Below are 17,565 nucleotides of genomic sequence, written 5' to 3'. Positions count from 1 at the left end.
CGCTCAGCTGGGCCGGATGACGGCTCGCGCCCACATGGAGAAGCACTGCGCTTGCGCTTGGCGAGTCGGCGGCGGGGGCGGGGGTCAGGCGCGGGGAGCGCGCAGGCGTAGAGGGGACGGCGGGCGGGGCCAGGCCTTGCGGAGAGGCAGGTCCTGGGGACCTGCTCGGAAGAGGAAAGGTTGCGTTTGAACGATGCCACTGTCTCCTCCTCCACTGAGCTAGTGACGTCTATCAAGAAACTGAATCTGCCAAACCTTTACGTATTTCCATAATAATCGAGGGCGATTAAGGATACCTAACTTGCCTAACCTTAGTGTGAGGCTTAAAAAAATACCATGTAAAGCCCCTAACTCCAAACCTGATATGTGTATTATAGTTGGTACTCAAAAAATATTATCCTCTCCTATCCTTTGTGCTCAGTCCTATCCGACTCTTTGCGACCCCATGGACATGGAATTTTCCAGGCAAGAATACTGGAGCGTGTTGCCATTTCCTTCTCCAGAGGCTCTTCCCCGACCCAGGGATCAAGCGCACGTGTCTGGCATCTCCTGCATTGGCAGGCGGTTTCTTTACCATTAGTGCCCCAAAATATTAACCATGATTTTATTCGGTGCCTAGCCTAGGTCCTGTCCTAGACAAGGTCCATGTATTGGTCCATAAGATGGACTCCCTAAAAAGTTGCTTAATCTTCCTGCCTCAGTTTCCTCATCAGTGAAATAGGGGTACCAATAATATATACCCAATGAAGTTGTAATGAGAAAAGCTGTTCTAATGTTTGTAAGACACTAAGACAGAGACTGGCACAAAATAAGCATGATATAAATGTTTGGTTGAAACTTTTACTTAACAGAAGGATTCTTTCACAAATATTTACTGAGTACCAGGTGCAGTGTGGAGCATTGAGATAAAGCAATAACCAAGACAGATATGGACCCTACCCTTGTCCTTATGGAGTTTACAGTTTAGTGAGAGGTGTGTTAAATAATATATAATTATATGATTAACTATTTAATTACAATTATGGTAAGTAATAAGAAAGGAGGAAAGTATAGGAGAATCTTACGTACTCTTTTGGAGAAGGCAATGGCAGCCCACTCCAGTACTCTTGCCTAAAAAATCCCATGGATGGAGGAGCCTGGTAGGCTGCAGTCAATGAGGTCGCTAAGAGTCGGACATGACTGAGCAACTTCACTTTGACTTTTCACCTTCATGCATTGGAGAAGGAAATGGCAACCCACTCCAGTGTTCTTGCCTGGAGAATCCCAGGGACGGGGGAGCCTGGTGGGCTGCTGTCTGTGAGGTCGCACAGAGTCGGACACGACTGAAGTGACTTAGCATAGCATAGCATATGTACTCTTTACAATTATGTGTATATATTGAGCACCCAATAGATACATAGCTTGCAGGTCAACAATGTATGGAAGAAAAGTTCCACTCCATGCAGCCCTGCCCTCAAAGAGTTGACTTTCTAGTAAGGGAAATGATTAATTACTTAAGCATATTTTGGAAAATAATCATGGAGGTGTAACTAAAGTTGTATAGAAGCTCGTGCCTATCAAAGACCAGGTTTAGGTACAAGGAAAAGTTGAAACCCCAGGCATATGTTGGTAACCTTAACTTCCTAGATCTCTCTTATCTGGTTACTGATCTGTATACCTCTCTAGTCCAGGCTATTGTCTGCTCTTGTCTTGTCACAAGGCCTTCTGGCCTTGCTTTCCCCACTCTGCCCATCTATAGAGCAGCTGGAGTGATTTTTTTTTTCAAACTGAAATATCCTTCCAACTTTCTCATATGTACTCCTTTGCTTGAAACCTTTCAGTGGCTTCACTTTCTCTTAGGACAGGGATCAAAACCTTGGCTGGCTGCAGTGTCTCATTCCGGCCTCCAGCTTCATCTCATGTCACCTCTTGGATCCAGTCCTTTAGCCACCCTCCAAAGGGCCAACCTCTCTCCTGCCTTAGGATTTTGGACAAGCCCCAGACCCAACCCGTGTCCTGGTAAATGCGAGAGTCGCTTCTTCATAGGTGCTGCCTCTGATTTTGAAGTCTGAGATGGATCTCTCTTGAAATGACATTTATCTTGTTCCTTTGCTTCAAAGCACAGTTCAAAATTACAACTATACACAAGTAAATTTAAGTTATAAATATGCCCATGCTCTGTCCAACTGCACACTAAACCTCATGAGGATAAGACTGCCTGTTTTAACACATCACTATCTTCTCAACACTGGCCAAAACCTGGCACAAAATAAGCATGCCATTTTTTTAAATGAATAGAGACCACCCTGATGCTGGGAGGGATTGGGGGCAGGAGGAGAAGGGGACGACAGAGGATGAGATGGCTGGATGATATCACCGACTCGATGGACATGAGTTTGAGTAAACTCCGGGAGTTGGTGATGGACAGGGAGGCCTGGTTTGCTGCAATTCATGGGGTTGCAAAGAGTCAGACACGACTGAGCGACTGAACTGAACTGAAAGAGTAGGGCAAGCAATCTAGACAGAATAGGGAGAGACAGATTCTTGCTATTTCTCCCACTGTAGGGATGAGCGCAAAAAAAAAAAAAAAAAAAAATAGTTCAAACCTTAAACCCAGGGAGAACTTTGGGATCTATTTCATTACTATCTCCAGTAAGAAATTAACATTTCTGCTAAAAAATGAATACTGGACTATTTAATGAGAGTTGGACCATAAGGAAGGCTGAGTGCTGAAGAATTGATGCTTTTGAATTGTGGTGCTGGAGAAGACTCTTGAGAGTCCCTTGAACTGCAAAGAGATCAAACCAATCCATGCTAAAGGAAATCAACTCTGAATATTCATTGGAAGGACTGATGTTGAAGCTCCAATCCTTTGACCACCTGATGCAAAGAGATAACTTGTTGGAAAAGACCATGGTGCTGGGAAAGATTGAAGGCAGGAGAAGGAGACAACAGAGGATGAGATGGTTAGATAGCACTGCCAACTCAATGGACATGAATTTGAGCAAACTCCGGGAGACAGTGAAGGACAAAGCCTGGCATGCTGCAATCCATGGCGTCGCAGAGTCAGATATGACATAGCGACTGAACAACAACAAAAAACTATTTAATGAACTTAGGAGCCCTTCCAGAACCCACATCAGTCTCAGAGGCAGTGCAACCTTTAACCAGTCTAATAATCCTTAAAGTGAAAGTGAAAGTTCCTCAGTCATGTCTGACTCTTTGTGACTCCGCAGACTATACAGTCTGTGGAATTCTCAAAGCCAGAATACTGGAATGGGAAGCCTTTCACTTCCCTGGGGATCTTCCCAAACCAGGGATCGAACCCAGGTCTCCTGCATTGCAGGCAGATTCTTTACCAACTGAGCCATAAGAGAGGCCCAAGAATACTGGAGTGGGTAGCCTATCCCTTATCCAGTGGATCTTCCTGACCCAGGAATCAAACTAGGGTCTCCTGCATTGCAGGCAGATTCTTTACCAACTGAGCTATCAGGGGAGCCCTATCCTTAACCAGTCATTAAAACAAAAAAATCCAGCCAAGCAATAATTGACATGATCAGTGTCAGTGATCCAGTCAACCATCCATACTCCTACAAATTATCTTTGTTAAGAGGGAATTTTTGAATTGGATTGCATAGAATCCTCCTCACTTTTGAGACAATAAAAATGCTTGTAATCAATTATCTGCAGACAAATTCTGTTTCAAATAAGAATGAGCTGTTTTCTCAGATTCCTATTTCTCACCTTTCACACTGTTGAAGGACAGGGAAGCGTGGTGTGCTGCAGTCCATGGGGCTGCAAAGAGTTGGGCACAACTTAGCAACTGAACAACAGCAACACAAATACATTTTGGCAGTTATAAATAATGCTGCTATGAAGATTGGGGTGCATGGATCTTTTTAAATTAGTGCACTCTATGTATATATACATATATACACATACATATATACACACATACATACATGAGTGCGTACACATATACATACACGTACACACATATGTATGTGTGTGTGTCTATGTATACACACCCAGGAGTGGAATTTCTGGGTCTCTTTTTAGTTTTTTGAGAGATCTCCATACTGTTTTTCACAGTGGCTACACCAGTTTACATTCCCACCAACAGTGTGCAAGTGTTTCCTTTTCTCTATATCCTCACCAACATTTATTTGTGTTCTTTTTGATTGTAGCTTTGATGGTATTCTGACAGGTGTGAGGTGATATTTCACTGTGGTTTTAATTTGCATTTCTCTGATGATTAATGATGTTGAGCATCTTTTCATGTGTCTATTGGCCATCTGTATGTCTTCTTGGAAAAATGTTTGTTCAGTTCATCTGCTCATTTTTTAATTGGGTTGTCTGTTTATTGATGTTGAATTGTTTATTTAGTTTGGGTATTAACCCCTTAGTAATATCATTTGCAAATATGTTCTCTCATTCACTAGGTTGTCTTTTCATATTCTTGAGGATTTACTTCACTGTGCAAAAGCTTTTAGGTTTAATTAGGTCCCATTTGTATATTTTTGCTTTTATTTCCTTCGCTTTAGGAGACAGATCCAAAAAAATATTGCTACAATTTATGTCAAAGTGTTCTGCCTATGAACACAGAATTGTAAAGCAACTATACTCCAATAAAAATTAATTTTAAAATAAAAAAGAACAAAGAAAAAAAGGAGTTCTGCCTATGTTTGCTTCTTTCTAGAAGATTTATGGTTTCCTAGAAGTCTTCTTTAAGCATATTTTTCCTCAGTGACTAAATTTCTGTTCCTCCTTTAAACCAATGTTTCCATCTTCCTGGTTCCTTCATTAAGGAACTGACGCATGATCACTATATGTTTATATGATAAACACAAAAATTTAAACTTGTGGAAATCATCCTTTGACAGTGTTTATTCATAAGGCAAGAAAGGTGTTCACCACATATGAAGTAAAATGGCAGGTTACAGAACAGCATATATAGTAAAATCCCATTTATAGAAAAGCACACACAGAGGGAATATCTCTGAAAGTATATATACCAAGGGCTTCCCTGATGGCTGAGATGGTAAAGAATCTGCCTGCTATGCAGGAGACCTGGGTTCAATCTCTGGTTCAGGAAGATCCCCTGGAGAAGTGAATGGCAACCCACTCCAGTATTCCTGCCTGGAGAATTCCATGGACAGAAGGAGCCTAATGGGCTGCAGTCCATGGGGTTGCAAAGAGTAGGACACGACTGAGTGACCAACACTTTTCTTTCACATATATACCAAAGCGTAACTTGTGTTTGACTGTGGGGGAACTAAAGGAGATTATCTAATTATCTTACTTTTGAACTATCTTATTTTGGAGGTTTTCTAGAATGAGCAGGTAGTCTTCGCATATATTTTTTTTAATCATGAACAATTTAAAAAAGAAATGTGATTTGACTTCCCTGGTGATCCAGTGGTTAAGAATTCACCTGCCAAAGCAGAGGACATGGGTTCAATCCCTGGTCCGGGAAGATTCCACATGCCTTGCCACAACTAAGCCTGTGTGCCACAACCACCAAAGACCAGGCACCATGGAGCCTGGGCTCCTCAACAAGAGAAGCCACAGCAAAGAGAAACTCACGCTGCCGTGAAGAGTAGCCCCCACTCGCCATAACTAGAGAAAGTGTGCATGCAGCAATGAAGACCCAGCACGCCAAAAGAAATTTTTTTTTAATGTTAAAAAAAGAAAAAGAAATGTGACTCAATTTCCTGATGTAGTCCCTATTCCTTTCGTATTACCCAACTACCTGCCACAGATCAGCGGTTGCCCCTGGAGCCAGAGACTCTGCTGTAAAGACTCTGCCCCATTCAGGGCTCCTCCCATGACTCCTGTGTCTAGATCGGCATTTTGTATCTTTTGTTAAGATCAATACCATTAATATGAATATTGTTGAATATTGTTGAATGTTGTTTCCAGGTTAGTTGTAGCATGAGTCCCACGTAGTACAACAGTCTTATGTTCGTAGAGTTCTTAAAAATTTCTCACTTTAAAAAAATTGTAGTTTTCCAAATAAACCCATTTAATTCTGCAGTTCTTTTTTCTCCAGACGGGCAACATTTTCTTCCTGTTGGTAGTTGCTTACTTTCTTTACCCAGCTCTTCATGAATCCATTCTCAGTCTAGGTGCTTCTACAGTCCAAGAGGTTGCAAAGAATCACACGTGACTGAGCGACTGAGTGCAAAGACCACAAGACCAAGCTCTCCAGTGAAGAGCTGGTGTATTCCCACGTGTTTTTTAAAATTCACTTGTCTTTTTTTTTTTTTTTTCTGTCTTTATTTGGCTGTGCTGGGTCTTCCTGTGGAACACGGAAATTTCCATCTTTGTTGTGGCACGTGGGATCCTTACCTGTGGCATGTAGGATCTAGTTCCCTGACCAGGGATGGAACCCAGGCCCCCTGCATTTGGAGCCTGGGTTCCCAATTGTAGAGTCTTAGCCACTGGGCCACCCAGGGAAGTCTTCCCATTTGTTTTTAAATGAGCTTGTCAGGAATTAGCTTTAGGGCATCTAAAGATTATTGTATTTTCGTATATGTTTTATTTAACTGATCAGGGGATAATATCACTTAAGTAACTGTGATTATATAATTTTGCTTTTTCATTACCTTCTAAGCCAGATCAAAATCAGGATTTATCAAATTCTCAAGTAAAACTGAAAGTAAGGAATTTTTTTAGATGACTGACAGTTTTTGTGTATCTCAAATGTTAAAAAATGTTACAAATTGACTCCCTAGGGAATCTGTATCATATGTGATAAAACATGCAAAATCATATGAATTAAAAGATCATGGTTAATGATACCACATTTTACATCCAAAAGAAATATATAGCCTTGAAAACAAGTGGGGCCCTGTGGGGCTCCCAGGCACAGAGGCCTTTCTCTCCCCCATTTCTTGTAGGCAAGACTCCAGCCATCATGACCTTCCCTGGGTTCCGAGGGTCAGATTGGAACAGCTGCTAATCAAAGGAGGAGTAGCCAACGTAACACCTGATGCAGGATTAAGGGGACCAGAAAAGCTCATCAAGATTAGAAGACTGAACACCTGAGACTCTGCTCACACCCTCATCTTGTCAGAGACCCCACCTTTGACCCACTAACACAAAAGCCCTCATCAAGTTCTCTGGGGTAAGGGACACAGTTTTTCGAGGCAGAGCCTGGTGTGTCTTCCTTGGCCTGGCAAAGCAATGAAGCTGTCCTTTCCTACTTCATTCCAAACTCTGTCTCCAGAATTTGATTTAGCACTGGTATTATGGAGAGGCTGAGCTTTTAGTAATAGCCTCTCTATAAAAAGTTCAGGCTTAAATAGTCATTTCACGTGTTTAGCCAATAGCAAAAGTGACAAAAATAATACCAGTTGCTAATATAGCATTTCAACTTTTTTTATTTTGTCCTAGCAGGTTAAAACTTTCTTCAAATAAATAGCATTTCAATTTTTTTAAATTTTGTCCTAGCAGGTTAAAACTTTCTTCAAATAGAGAACTAATATTAAAAAAAATTTTTTTAAGAAAGCTGAAACCTAGTGGTCTTGCCTAAAATGAGCCAAATCAATTTTGTGTTGTAGGATATTCACATTTCTGCCCTTGAAAGCTATTGCCTGCTTTGTGGGCTGTTTGGCTGAAATAAACACTATGAAAAATACCTAGATTGGAACATACAATTTCTACCTGATAGGATTTAATCCTGAGTCGCCCTAAACTCCATCTAACTCAACCAACCTTTGCTGCTGTTGTTCAGTTGCTAAGTCCTGTGTGTCCGACTCTTTGTGACCCCATGACCTGCAGCACACCGGGCTTCCCTGTCCTTCACCATCTCCTGGAGTTTGCTCACACTCATGTCCATTGAGTCCATGATGCTATCCAGCCATTTCATTCTCTGTTGACCCCTTCTCCTCCTGCACTCAATCTTTTCCAGCAAAGGGTCTTTTCCCATGAGTTGGCTCTTCGCATCCAGTGGCCAAAGTACTGTAGCTTCAGCTTCAGCACCAGTCCTTCCAATGAATTAAGCCAACTTTTTCACTCTCCTCTTTCACTTTCATCAAGAGGCTCTTTAGTTCTTCTTCACTTTCTGCCATAAGGGTGGTGTCATCTGCATATTTGAGGTTACTGATATTTCTCCTGGCAATCTTGATTCCAGCTTGTGCTTAAAGCTCAACATTAAGAAAACTAAGATCATGGCATCCGGTCCCATCAGTTCATGGCAAAAAGATGGGGCAACAGTGGAAACAGTGGCAGATTTTATTTTGGGGGGGCTCCAAAATCACTGCAGATGGTGACTGCAGCCATGAAACAAAAAGATGCTTTTTCCTTGGAAGGAAAGTCTTGACCAGCCTAGACAGCATATTAAAAAGCAGAGACATTACTTTGTCAACAAAGGTCCGTCTGGTCAAGGCTATGGTTTTCCCAGTGGTCATGTATGGATGTGAGAGTTGGACTGTGAAGAAAGCTGAGCACTGAAGAATTGATGCTTTTGAACTGTGGTGTTGGAGAAGACTCTTGAGAGTCCCTTAGACTGCAAGGAGATCCAACCAGTCCATCCTAAAGGAGATCAGTCCTGAGTGTTCATTGGAAGGACTGATATTGAAGCTGAAACTCCAATATTTTGGCCACCTGATACGAAGAACTGACTCACTGGAAAAGACCCTGATGCTGGGAAAGATTGGAGGAGAAGGGGACAACAGAGGATGAGTTGGTTGGATGGCATCACTGGCTCAATGGACATGAGTTTGGGTAAACTCCAGGAGTTAGTGATGGGCAGGGAGGCCTGGCGTGCTGCTGCAGTCCATGGGGTCGCAAAGAGTCGGACATGACTGAGTGACTGAACTGAACTGAACTTCCAATGAATATTCAGGATTCATTTCCTTTGGGACTGACTGGTTTGATCTCCTTATTGTCCAAGGGATTCTCAAGAGTCTTCAGCAGCACAGTTCAAAATCAACCTTTGGAAAGCAACAAACCTTAATGGTTTTGATCCAAAGAGAGTGATGGGAGTACATTTTAAGAGCATCCTATATACCCCAAAGTCAACAGAGTCAGCTATCCCCTAAACCAGTATTGTCAGTCTTTCTCATTTTAGCCTTTTTTAGTGGTTGTGTAGCTCCTGGAACTCTCAAACATTGCTGGTGGGAATGTAAAATGGGGCAACTACTTCAGAAAACATTTTGGTGGGGACCTCCCTGGTGGCTCAATGGTGAGACATCTGCCTGCTAATGCAGGGGACACAGGTTCAATTGCTGGTCTGGGAATCTTCCACATGCCTCGGGGCAACAAAACCCATGTGTCACAACTACTGAACCCATGAGCCTAGAGCCCAAGTTCTGCAACAAGAGAAGCCACTGTAGTAATAATTTGAGAAGGATAAAAATAAATAAATAATGAAAAAAAGAAAGATAACATTTTGGTGGTTTCTTATAAAGTTAACATATACTCAGCCTATGATCCAGGTGTTCCCAGAAAAGTGAATATATCCACACTGACCCGTAGATGAATATTCACAGAAGCTCTAGTAATAACAGCCCCAAACTGGAATACCTGTCAACAGGTAAATGAAAAAACAAAAAAGCAACGGAAGGAAATGAATTACAGATACATGTATTAACACAGATAAAAATCTCAAAAACATGTTTGTCAAAGAAACCAGACAAAAGAGAACTGTACTGTATGATTATACCATGATTTCATTTGTGTGAATCTCTAGAAATCACAAATCTCGTCTATAGTGACAGAGCTGCCAAGAGGTGCCCAGAGCCAGAGGTTGGGGATGGGAACTGACTGGCACATGGGTGAGGGAACCCTTTGGGGTGATTGTTCTGCATTTTCCTTGTAGTGATGTTGCAGGGGTACTATATTTATCAAAGTTCATCAAACTGTACAGTTAAAATTGCATTTTATGATAAAAATTAGAGTTGTTTCATGTAAATTAACCTCAATAAAGTTGATTTTTTAAAAAGCCTGCAGAACCTATCCCTGGTTTGATCATCTCCCCCATACTCATTGGTAATTATAATGGATTCCATTCCCTATTTGGAGAGTGAGGGTACCCTTGACAGTATTTATTGAGCCATAGCTGTGTGCCAGACAGTGCTCTGAGAGCTCTGCGTGGATTAAGCTGTTTAGCCCATCAACAACCCCACGTGGCACCCACTGCCATGTCAGAGATGAGAGAAGCGAGGCACTGAGAAGTTACTTGCCTAAGAGCACGTGATTTCTAAATGACAAAGATAGGACTGACCCTACTCACACAGACTTGAACTGGCTCGAAATAACTCCAATACATTGTCTCCTAATGAATTTTTTGGTATCTACTGAAGAGCTAGCAAATTGAAAAAAAAAAAAAACACCAAAGTTTTATTGGGTAACACCAGGTAAAAGGAGGAACATAATGACTAAGTATAAGAGCAGAGCAAGGGCTCCCAAACTGGGCAAAATGCTCTAAATGTGTTTCATAAAATGAACTACTGCCCCCAGCAAACTTGTATTTATTTTACTACCTCATTGAAAAGAAGTCTCTTACATAAATGCACAATTTGAAAAGTTATAAAAGAACAGCAGTCCCTTGCTTTTCTTCTCCCCAACCCCAAGCCAATGTCTACTAGGAAGTAGACATTCTCAACTGTTTCTCCTGTTATTATCTCCACATTCCCAAGACTAAGCTATTATTTCTCTTTCTTGCCTTCTTGCCCTGGGAGGTATAAAGATTTTACTCTCCTGTACCTTCTCCTCCATTTCTACTTCCTCCGACAAAACCATACCACAATTCTTGGTTAAATCAGCTATCGCTACTCAAATTACTTGGACACTGCTAAATGTCTAAGTATTAAGTATTATTCACTCGGTCGTGTCCAAGTCTTTGCGACCCCATGGACTGTAGCCCTCCAGGCTCCTCTGTCCATGGGATTCTCCAGGCAAGAATACTGGAGTGGGTTGCTATTTCCTTCTCCAGGGGATCTTTCCAACCCAGGAATTGAACCCAGGTTTCCTGCATTGCAGGCAAACTCTTTACATTCTGAACCATCAGGAAAGTTAAAATGTCTAAGAAGTCCACTAAAACCAGTCTCTTTCTTATACAATCCTTCATTTTCCTTGGACTTAATAATTGCCTTATTTTCATTACTTTGTCAATTGTATTTCTCACATGTTCACACATATCCATTCCAGTTTCTCCCTGTCATCCTTCTCCTTTCCTCCTGCCCTTATCCGGACTAGGAACTGTCTATGCTGCATAGCAGTCATACTGGACTTTCAAGGTGGATTGCATGTGGGTTCTCCATTTCCTTTGAAGTTGTTGATACACGGAAGAGATAGCAGTGGTGTTCACTGTGATAATGCTGTTTACTCTGGAAGCTCTTGACTGGAGTCACTTTACATAATTTATTGAAAAAATATTTTACATGCATGAGTTCACAAACGTAATCAGACATTCAGAAATAGGGATTTCAGAAATCCAGTCCCAGACCCTAGGTTGTTGTTTTATTTTTTTCCCCAAACTGTGGCTATTCAAATTTATCTGATTCTTTTTAAAAATTTCTTCAACAGTACCTGAATCCTACAAGTGGGATTTAGAAAAGGCAGAGGAACCAGAGGTAAAATTGCCAACATCCACTGGATCATAGAAAAAGCAAGAGAATTCCAGAAAAACATCTACTTCTGCTACATTGACTACACAAAAGCCTTTGCCTGTGTGGATTACAACAAACTGTGGAAAATTCTTCAAGAGATGAGGATATCAGACTGTATTACCTGACTCTTGAGAAACCTGTATACAGGTCAAGAAACAACAGTTAGAACCAGACATGAAACAACGGACTGGTTCAAAATTGGGAAAGAAGGACATCAAGATTATATAGTTACCCTGTTTATTTAACTTTTATGCAGAGTACATCATGTGAAATGCTGGGCTGGATGAATCACAAGCTGGAATCAAGATTGCAGGGAGGGAAAAAAAAGATTGCAGGGAGAAATAACAACCTCAGACATGCAGACGATACCACTCTTAACGACAGAAAGGAAGAGGAACTAAAGAGCCTCTTGTTGAGGGTAAGAGAGTGAAAAAGCTGGCTGAAAACTCCACATTCAAAAAACTAAGATCATGGCATCCAATCCTACCACTTCAAGGCAAACAGATGGGGAAAAGTGGAAACAGTGACAGATTTTATTTTCTTGGGCTCCAAAATCATTGCAGAGGGTGACTGCAGCCACCAAATTAAAAGATGCTTGCGTCCTGGAAGAAAAGCTATGACAAGCCTGGACAGTGTATTAAAAAGCAGAGACATCACTTTGCCAACAAAGGTCTGTATAGTCAAAGCTATGGTTTTTCTAGTAGTCACGTATGGATGTGAGAGTCGGACCATAAAGAAGGCGGAGCACCGAAGAATTGATTCTTTCAAACTGTGGTGCTGGAGAAGACTCTTTTGAGAGTCCAGTGGAGAGCAAGATCAAACCAGTCAATCCTAAAGGAAATCAGCCCTGAATATTCACAGGAGGGACTGATGCTGAAGCTCTAATACTTTGGTTACCTGATGCCAAAAGCCAACTCACTGGAAAACCCTGATGCTGGGAAAGATTGAAGGCAGAAGGGGGCAACAGACCCTTTGTACCTTTGATAGTACAAAATTATTGCTTTACATGTGATACAGTATTGTTGACTATGTTGAAATATCTTTTGGAGATATTTACTGGACTATTTACGGTTTTAATGAAAAATTATCTAGGCTTTACTTCAAAATAATCCTCTGTGGGGGTGAGGAAATAGAACACAAGACAAATTGGTTACGTTTATGTTGCTAACTGTTAAAGTTGGGCAATGTGTCCGTGGGTGTCCATTATATCACTTTCTCTACTTTTACATTTGTTTTAAAATTTTTCTTAACAATTTGTTAGATTTAAAAATGATTTTTTAGGGTAGAGCAGGGGCAAATGTCGAAAATTACAATACAGAAAGCAAAGATAAACGATGTTTCTTTTGACTTAATGAAGTTATAATGAAGCTATGTTAGTTGCACTATGACTTTTTACATTACAAATCTTAGCATTTAGCCTTCTAACTGAAAATTCCCCTCATGGCTATCTCAACTGAGATATTAATATTAGGTAAAGTAGCTATAACGAGGTTTTCTTTCAGTTCAGTTCAGTTGCTGTCGTGTCCGACTCTTTGCGACCCCATGAATTGCAGCACACCAGGCCTCCCTGTCCATCACCAACTCCTGGGGTTCACCCAAACTCATGTCCATCGAGTTGGTGATGCCATCCAGCCACCATCCTCTGTCGTCCCCTTCTTCTCCTGCCCCCAATCCCTCCCAGCATCAGTCTTTTCCAATGAGTCAACTCTTTCTTTCTTTAGTGTTTAACAACTAGATTTACTGAGCATTGACTCTGAGCCAAGCGCTGGTTAAGTGCTCTCCGTGAATTAGTAATACTGGATATAAGCCTGGATGACTGGCAACACACCTTTATCTTACACACTGTGTCTTTCCCTATCTAGAAGACTGGCATCATGCCCATTTTATAAATGAAAAAACCAAGGCTACATAATTTGCCTAAGGTTACAAAAGTAGCAAGTAGTAGATCTGAGATCAGAATCCAGACAGTTTGGCACGAGAGTGTACATTCTTAACCATACCATTGTAATGGCTCATGACTTAAGTCACACACACACACCCGTTCAATCTGAGTCAAGAGACTTAGTGTTGGTTGTCTTCAGTAAGTCAAGTGGATGTAAAGTCACTTTGCAAATCTAAGAATGTCTTTCCCACCTGTAAAGTTAGAGGACTAGTCTCAACAGTAATTTCCTAACAGTGTGGAAGGATATTCAAGAGTGAGGGTGCTGGTGGTTAAGAAGCTAGCTTGGCAAGGATCCTTGGGCCATTTCAATCAGAGTAAAGACTTTTTTGGAAAAGAAATTGTTGTGCTAGAAGTTAAGGTATGAAAAGTCTTTGGAACTGTTACAAAAGTTTCTTTCTTGGAGCCACTGGATTCCAAGCAGCCTGGCATCAGGAAATCCTTGGAATCCTCTCCATGTACATGTGAAGTATATGCATTACACAGACACAGTTTTCTAGGGAAGGACAGTCAAGGCTTTTGTTAAATACATGAAGTAGCTTTTGATTCCATAAAGGATTAAGGACATATAAAATCGCTCTTTAGTTTTATACTCTTGGAGGAAACTAGCGATCAGTTTTTGAGAAAACCTGAATTTTAAGAGCCAAATGTTATTAGATAATGATGAATAAGAAATGGGGTTTCCCAGGTGGCACAGTGGTAAAGAATTCACCTGCCAATGCAAGAGACGCAAGAGACCTGGGTTCAGTTCCTGGGTCAGGAAAATCCTCTGGAGTAGGAAATAGCAACCCATTCCAGTATCCTTGCCTGGAAAATTCCAAGCACAGAGGAAACTGGTGGACCACAGTCCACAGCAGACCCAACTGAGTAACTGAGCACATAGCACACAGAATAAGACATATTAAAAGTACTGCCAGCTTGATAAACTGTGCACCTTCAACTGTCACTTGCAATTTGCTCTACTGGACCTACTGACTACAGTTAGAGTGAAATATCTCATTTGGAACTAGCCTGTATCTGACACACAGTATGTTTAAAATTCTTTTCAGTTACAGACTTACACCAAGGAAAAGCCCAATCACTATGTATATATAAAGTATTTATTTTTATGCACATATTTACCTACAAAATTTACAGGAAATAAAACAATGAAGAATATATAGAATACCCTCTTAAGACTTAGTAGGAGCAGAGGGTTTATTGCTGCAGTTCAAAGAATAAAATTTTGTACATGTGAAAGCCAAGATGAACACATTTAAGATAAATGGCAGCCTTGTTAAAAATTTTTTGTCCTGTCTTTGAATTTTCAGCTTTACATTAAATGAAATTAAAAAGATTGCTCATGAAATAATTTAAACCTTTTCAAAATCTTCTAATAAACAGGTAAAAGGCACCTCCAGTTCTTTAAAATATTTACAGCAATCCCAATAGTTTAATCTTCAGGGTTATTATAGTACATGTGGCTAATATGCATACACAGTATGTCATTAACACTCTCTAAACAGTGAGAATTTTAGACTCTGGTTTGTGGCGCTGCTCCCAAGTGATCCCATGACGGAGTGGATGACCAATCACACCTGCACAATACTAGTGTAACAGCATGTCTACCACAGCATAAAATCCAATAATCTAAAACAATGACGGTCAAATTCCCAGACAATACGTAATTTATAACTAAATCTGTCTACTTAGAAGCCTTTGGAGTGTTCTTAAAATCATTTAAAAAAATATAAAGTATATTTAGCATTAAATGAAAACAATGAACCTGGAAAATAGCACTACAGTGGCTGAAATTCACTATCTGGTTTAACAAAAACTGTTTCTCAAAACATCTACAATTTCTTACAACATAATGGAGATGAATTTTCCTTAGCCTAAGCTCAATCCGATGTTTTTCCTGCATTATGATTAAAAGAGGAGTCTCAAGTGAAAGGCACAGCTATAAGTAATAGCCGGTTTTAAAGAGCTGTGGAGATGGCAAGCGGATGTTCTTGAAATACTGGTGCAGGAGAACGAAGTCCACATAACATTTCCTCTTTAACATTGGCATTGATTGGCTATTTACAGTAGTTTGCAAAAATACATTATAAAAACTGGATGAGGTTCTGTTTCTAAGTTTAACTTAGTAACATATTACATACATACTTCATCTGCAAAAACCTTCGCAGGATCTGAAGTACTAAAGTGACACTAATACTGAAACACAGATAATCAAGGTACCACAGCACTGATAACGAGAGTCATCATCATGAAGATAATCTGGGGAAATATTGCACATTTCTTGTCCGTTGTTGCTATGACAGTCACATATCCAACTGTAAAAGGAATCTTTTATGGCTTTTTGCTGTATCACTTTTTGAAGAAAGGTTGTTTTAAGTCCCAAAACAATGAGTGTAGATTGTCATTGAACATGAGGCCTAGGTTTCAAAATTAGCTTTCCTGTCTGTAAAAATAAAAAGAAAAAAAGGTTAAGAATATATATATATACAATTCTATTAAAACTATCACCACTTTCCTAAAAGCCTTATAAGGCATCAGAACATCCCTCAACATTTAGTCAAGATTAAGCAATTAATAGTTATATTTTCTAAGTGTTCTTTGTGTAGAATTTTCTTCTAAAATCTTTAGTACTTTAAAACACACACACACAGTCTTCCTGAAAATCAGCCAACCAACCCATTGGATAAAATAAAATCCAGACTTGTATAGGCTAATTTATGCTCCTTACCAAGTGGAGTCTATAAAATATAAATAAAACTGTGTATCTGAACAAAAACTTTCCCATTTTCTAACATCAAAACTTTAATTTCCTCAAGTTAAAATGCACACCTAAGGTTGAATGACAGACACTCATATGCTGCTGGTACTCACGCACACGGATACAACTCTTCTGTTTCCATGTGCAGATGGGTACAGTAGGGCCCGTGCGGGGCCAGTGTCATAGTTACCAAAAAAAAAGGACGTACCATATAATCCAAAGAATTTCATTTCTAGGAACTTATCTGAAGAGATCCAAGTTTAAGGATGCTCATTTAAGTCCTGTTCTTTCATTCAGGATTGACTGAGTGCTTATCACGTGCCAGGCCTCAAGAGATGCTAGAAACCCAGTAACGGACGAGACAGTTTCCTGTCCTTGTGGAGCTTAAGCTCTAATGAAATATGCATAACATATACAACACGCAAAGTGTGGATGAAATTACGATGCATCCATAAAGTGGAGCACTACGTAATTAAACAAAACGGATGACATTAACTGAGATCATGTAAATAAAAAGGAAAAACAGGCCCAAGACCTTGTATACAGTTAATGTCCAATATATGTCAGCTCTGAAATCCTAACACTGGGTCAAAGAGCAGAATTGAAAACCCTGTAACACTGTTTAGAGGTTCTTTACTCATAAGCTTGATTATAACATCTTTCTCTTATAATAAGTACATGAGATACACAATAAAACATAAAACATGGTGATTATCTTTGGTTGCAAGGTTCTAGGTCAAAACTATTGTCAGGATTCTGGTTCCCTCTCAAGTCTTCAGTTCAGTTCAGTCGCTCAGTCGTGTCCAACTCTTCGCGACCCCATGCATCGCAGCACGCCAGGCCTCCCTGTCCATCACCAATTCCCAGAGTTCACCCAGACTCACGTCCATCGAGTCAGTGATGCCATCCAGCCATCTCATCTTCTGTCGTCCCCTTCTCCTCCTGCCCCCAATCCCTTCCAGCATCAGGGTCTTTTCCAAGGAGTTAACTCTTCGTATGAGGTAGCCAAAGTACTAGAGTTTCAGCTTTAGCATCATTCCTTCCAAAGAACACCCAGGGCTGATCTCCTTCAGAATGGACTGGCTGGATCTCCTGGCAGTCCAAGGGACTCTCAAGAGTCTTCTCCAACACCACAGTTCAAAAGCATCAATTCTTCGGTGCTCAGCTTTCTTCACAGTCTAACTCTCAAATCCACACATGACCACAGGAAAAACCATAGCCTTGACTAGACGGACCTTTGTTGGCAAAGTAATGTCTCTGATTTTGAATAT

The 17,565-nt window shown here is 40.5% G+C and overlaps 1 protein-coding gene across 1 annotated transcript in view; it reads right to left on the bottom strand.

Moving 5' to 3' along the window:
* Nucleotides 1-14,618: 14,618 nt before the first annotated feature.
* The window catches only part of CNEP1R1 (CTD nuclear envelope phosphatase 1 regulatory subunit 1), a 14,716-nt gene continuing 11,769 nt past the window's right edge, over nt 14,619-17,565 (bottom strand). The window contains exon 6 of the mRNA XM_010855078.1: nt 14,619-15,979. Coding sequence (XP_010853380.1) covers nt 15,938-15,979 — 42 coding nt within the window. The 3' untranslated portion in view covers nt 14,619-15,937. The remainder of the gene's footprint in view (nt 15,980-17,565) is intronic.

Source organism: Bison bison, unplaced genomic scaffold, assembly GCF_000754665.1.
Source record: "Bison bison bison isolate TAMUID 2011002044 unplaced genomic scaffold, Bison_UMD1.0 scf7180017853731, whole genome shotgun sequence".
NCBI classification, from domain to species: Eukaryota; Metazoa; Chordata; class Mammalia; order Artiodactyla; family Bovidae; genus Bison; species Bison bison.
This window is presented reverse-complemented; position numbering and strand designations above follow the sequence as displayed.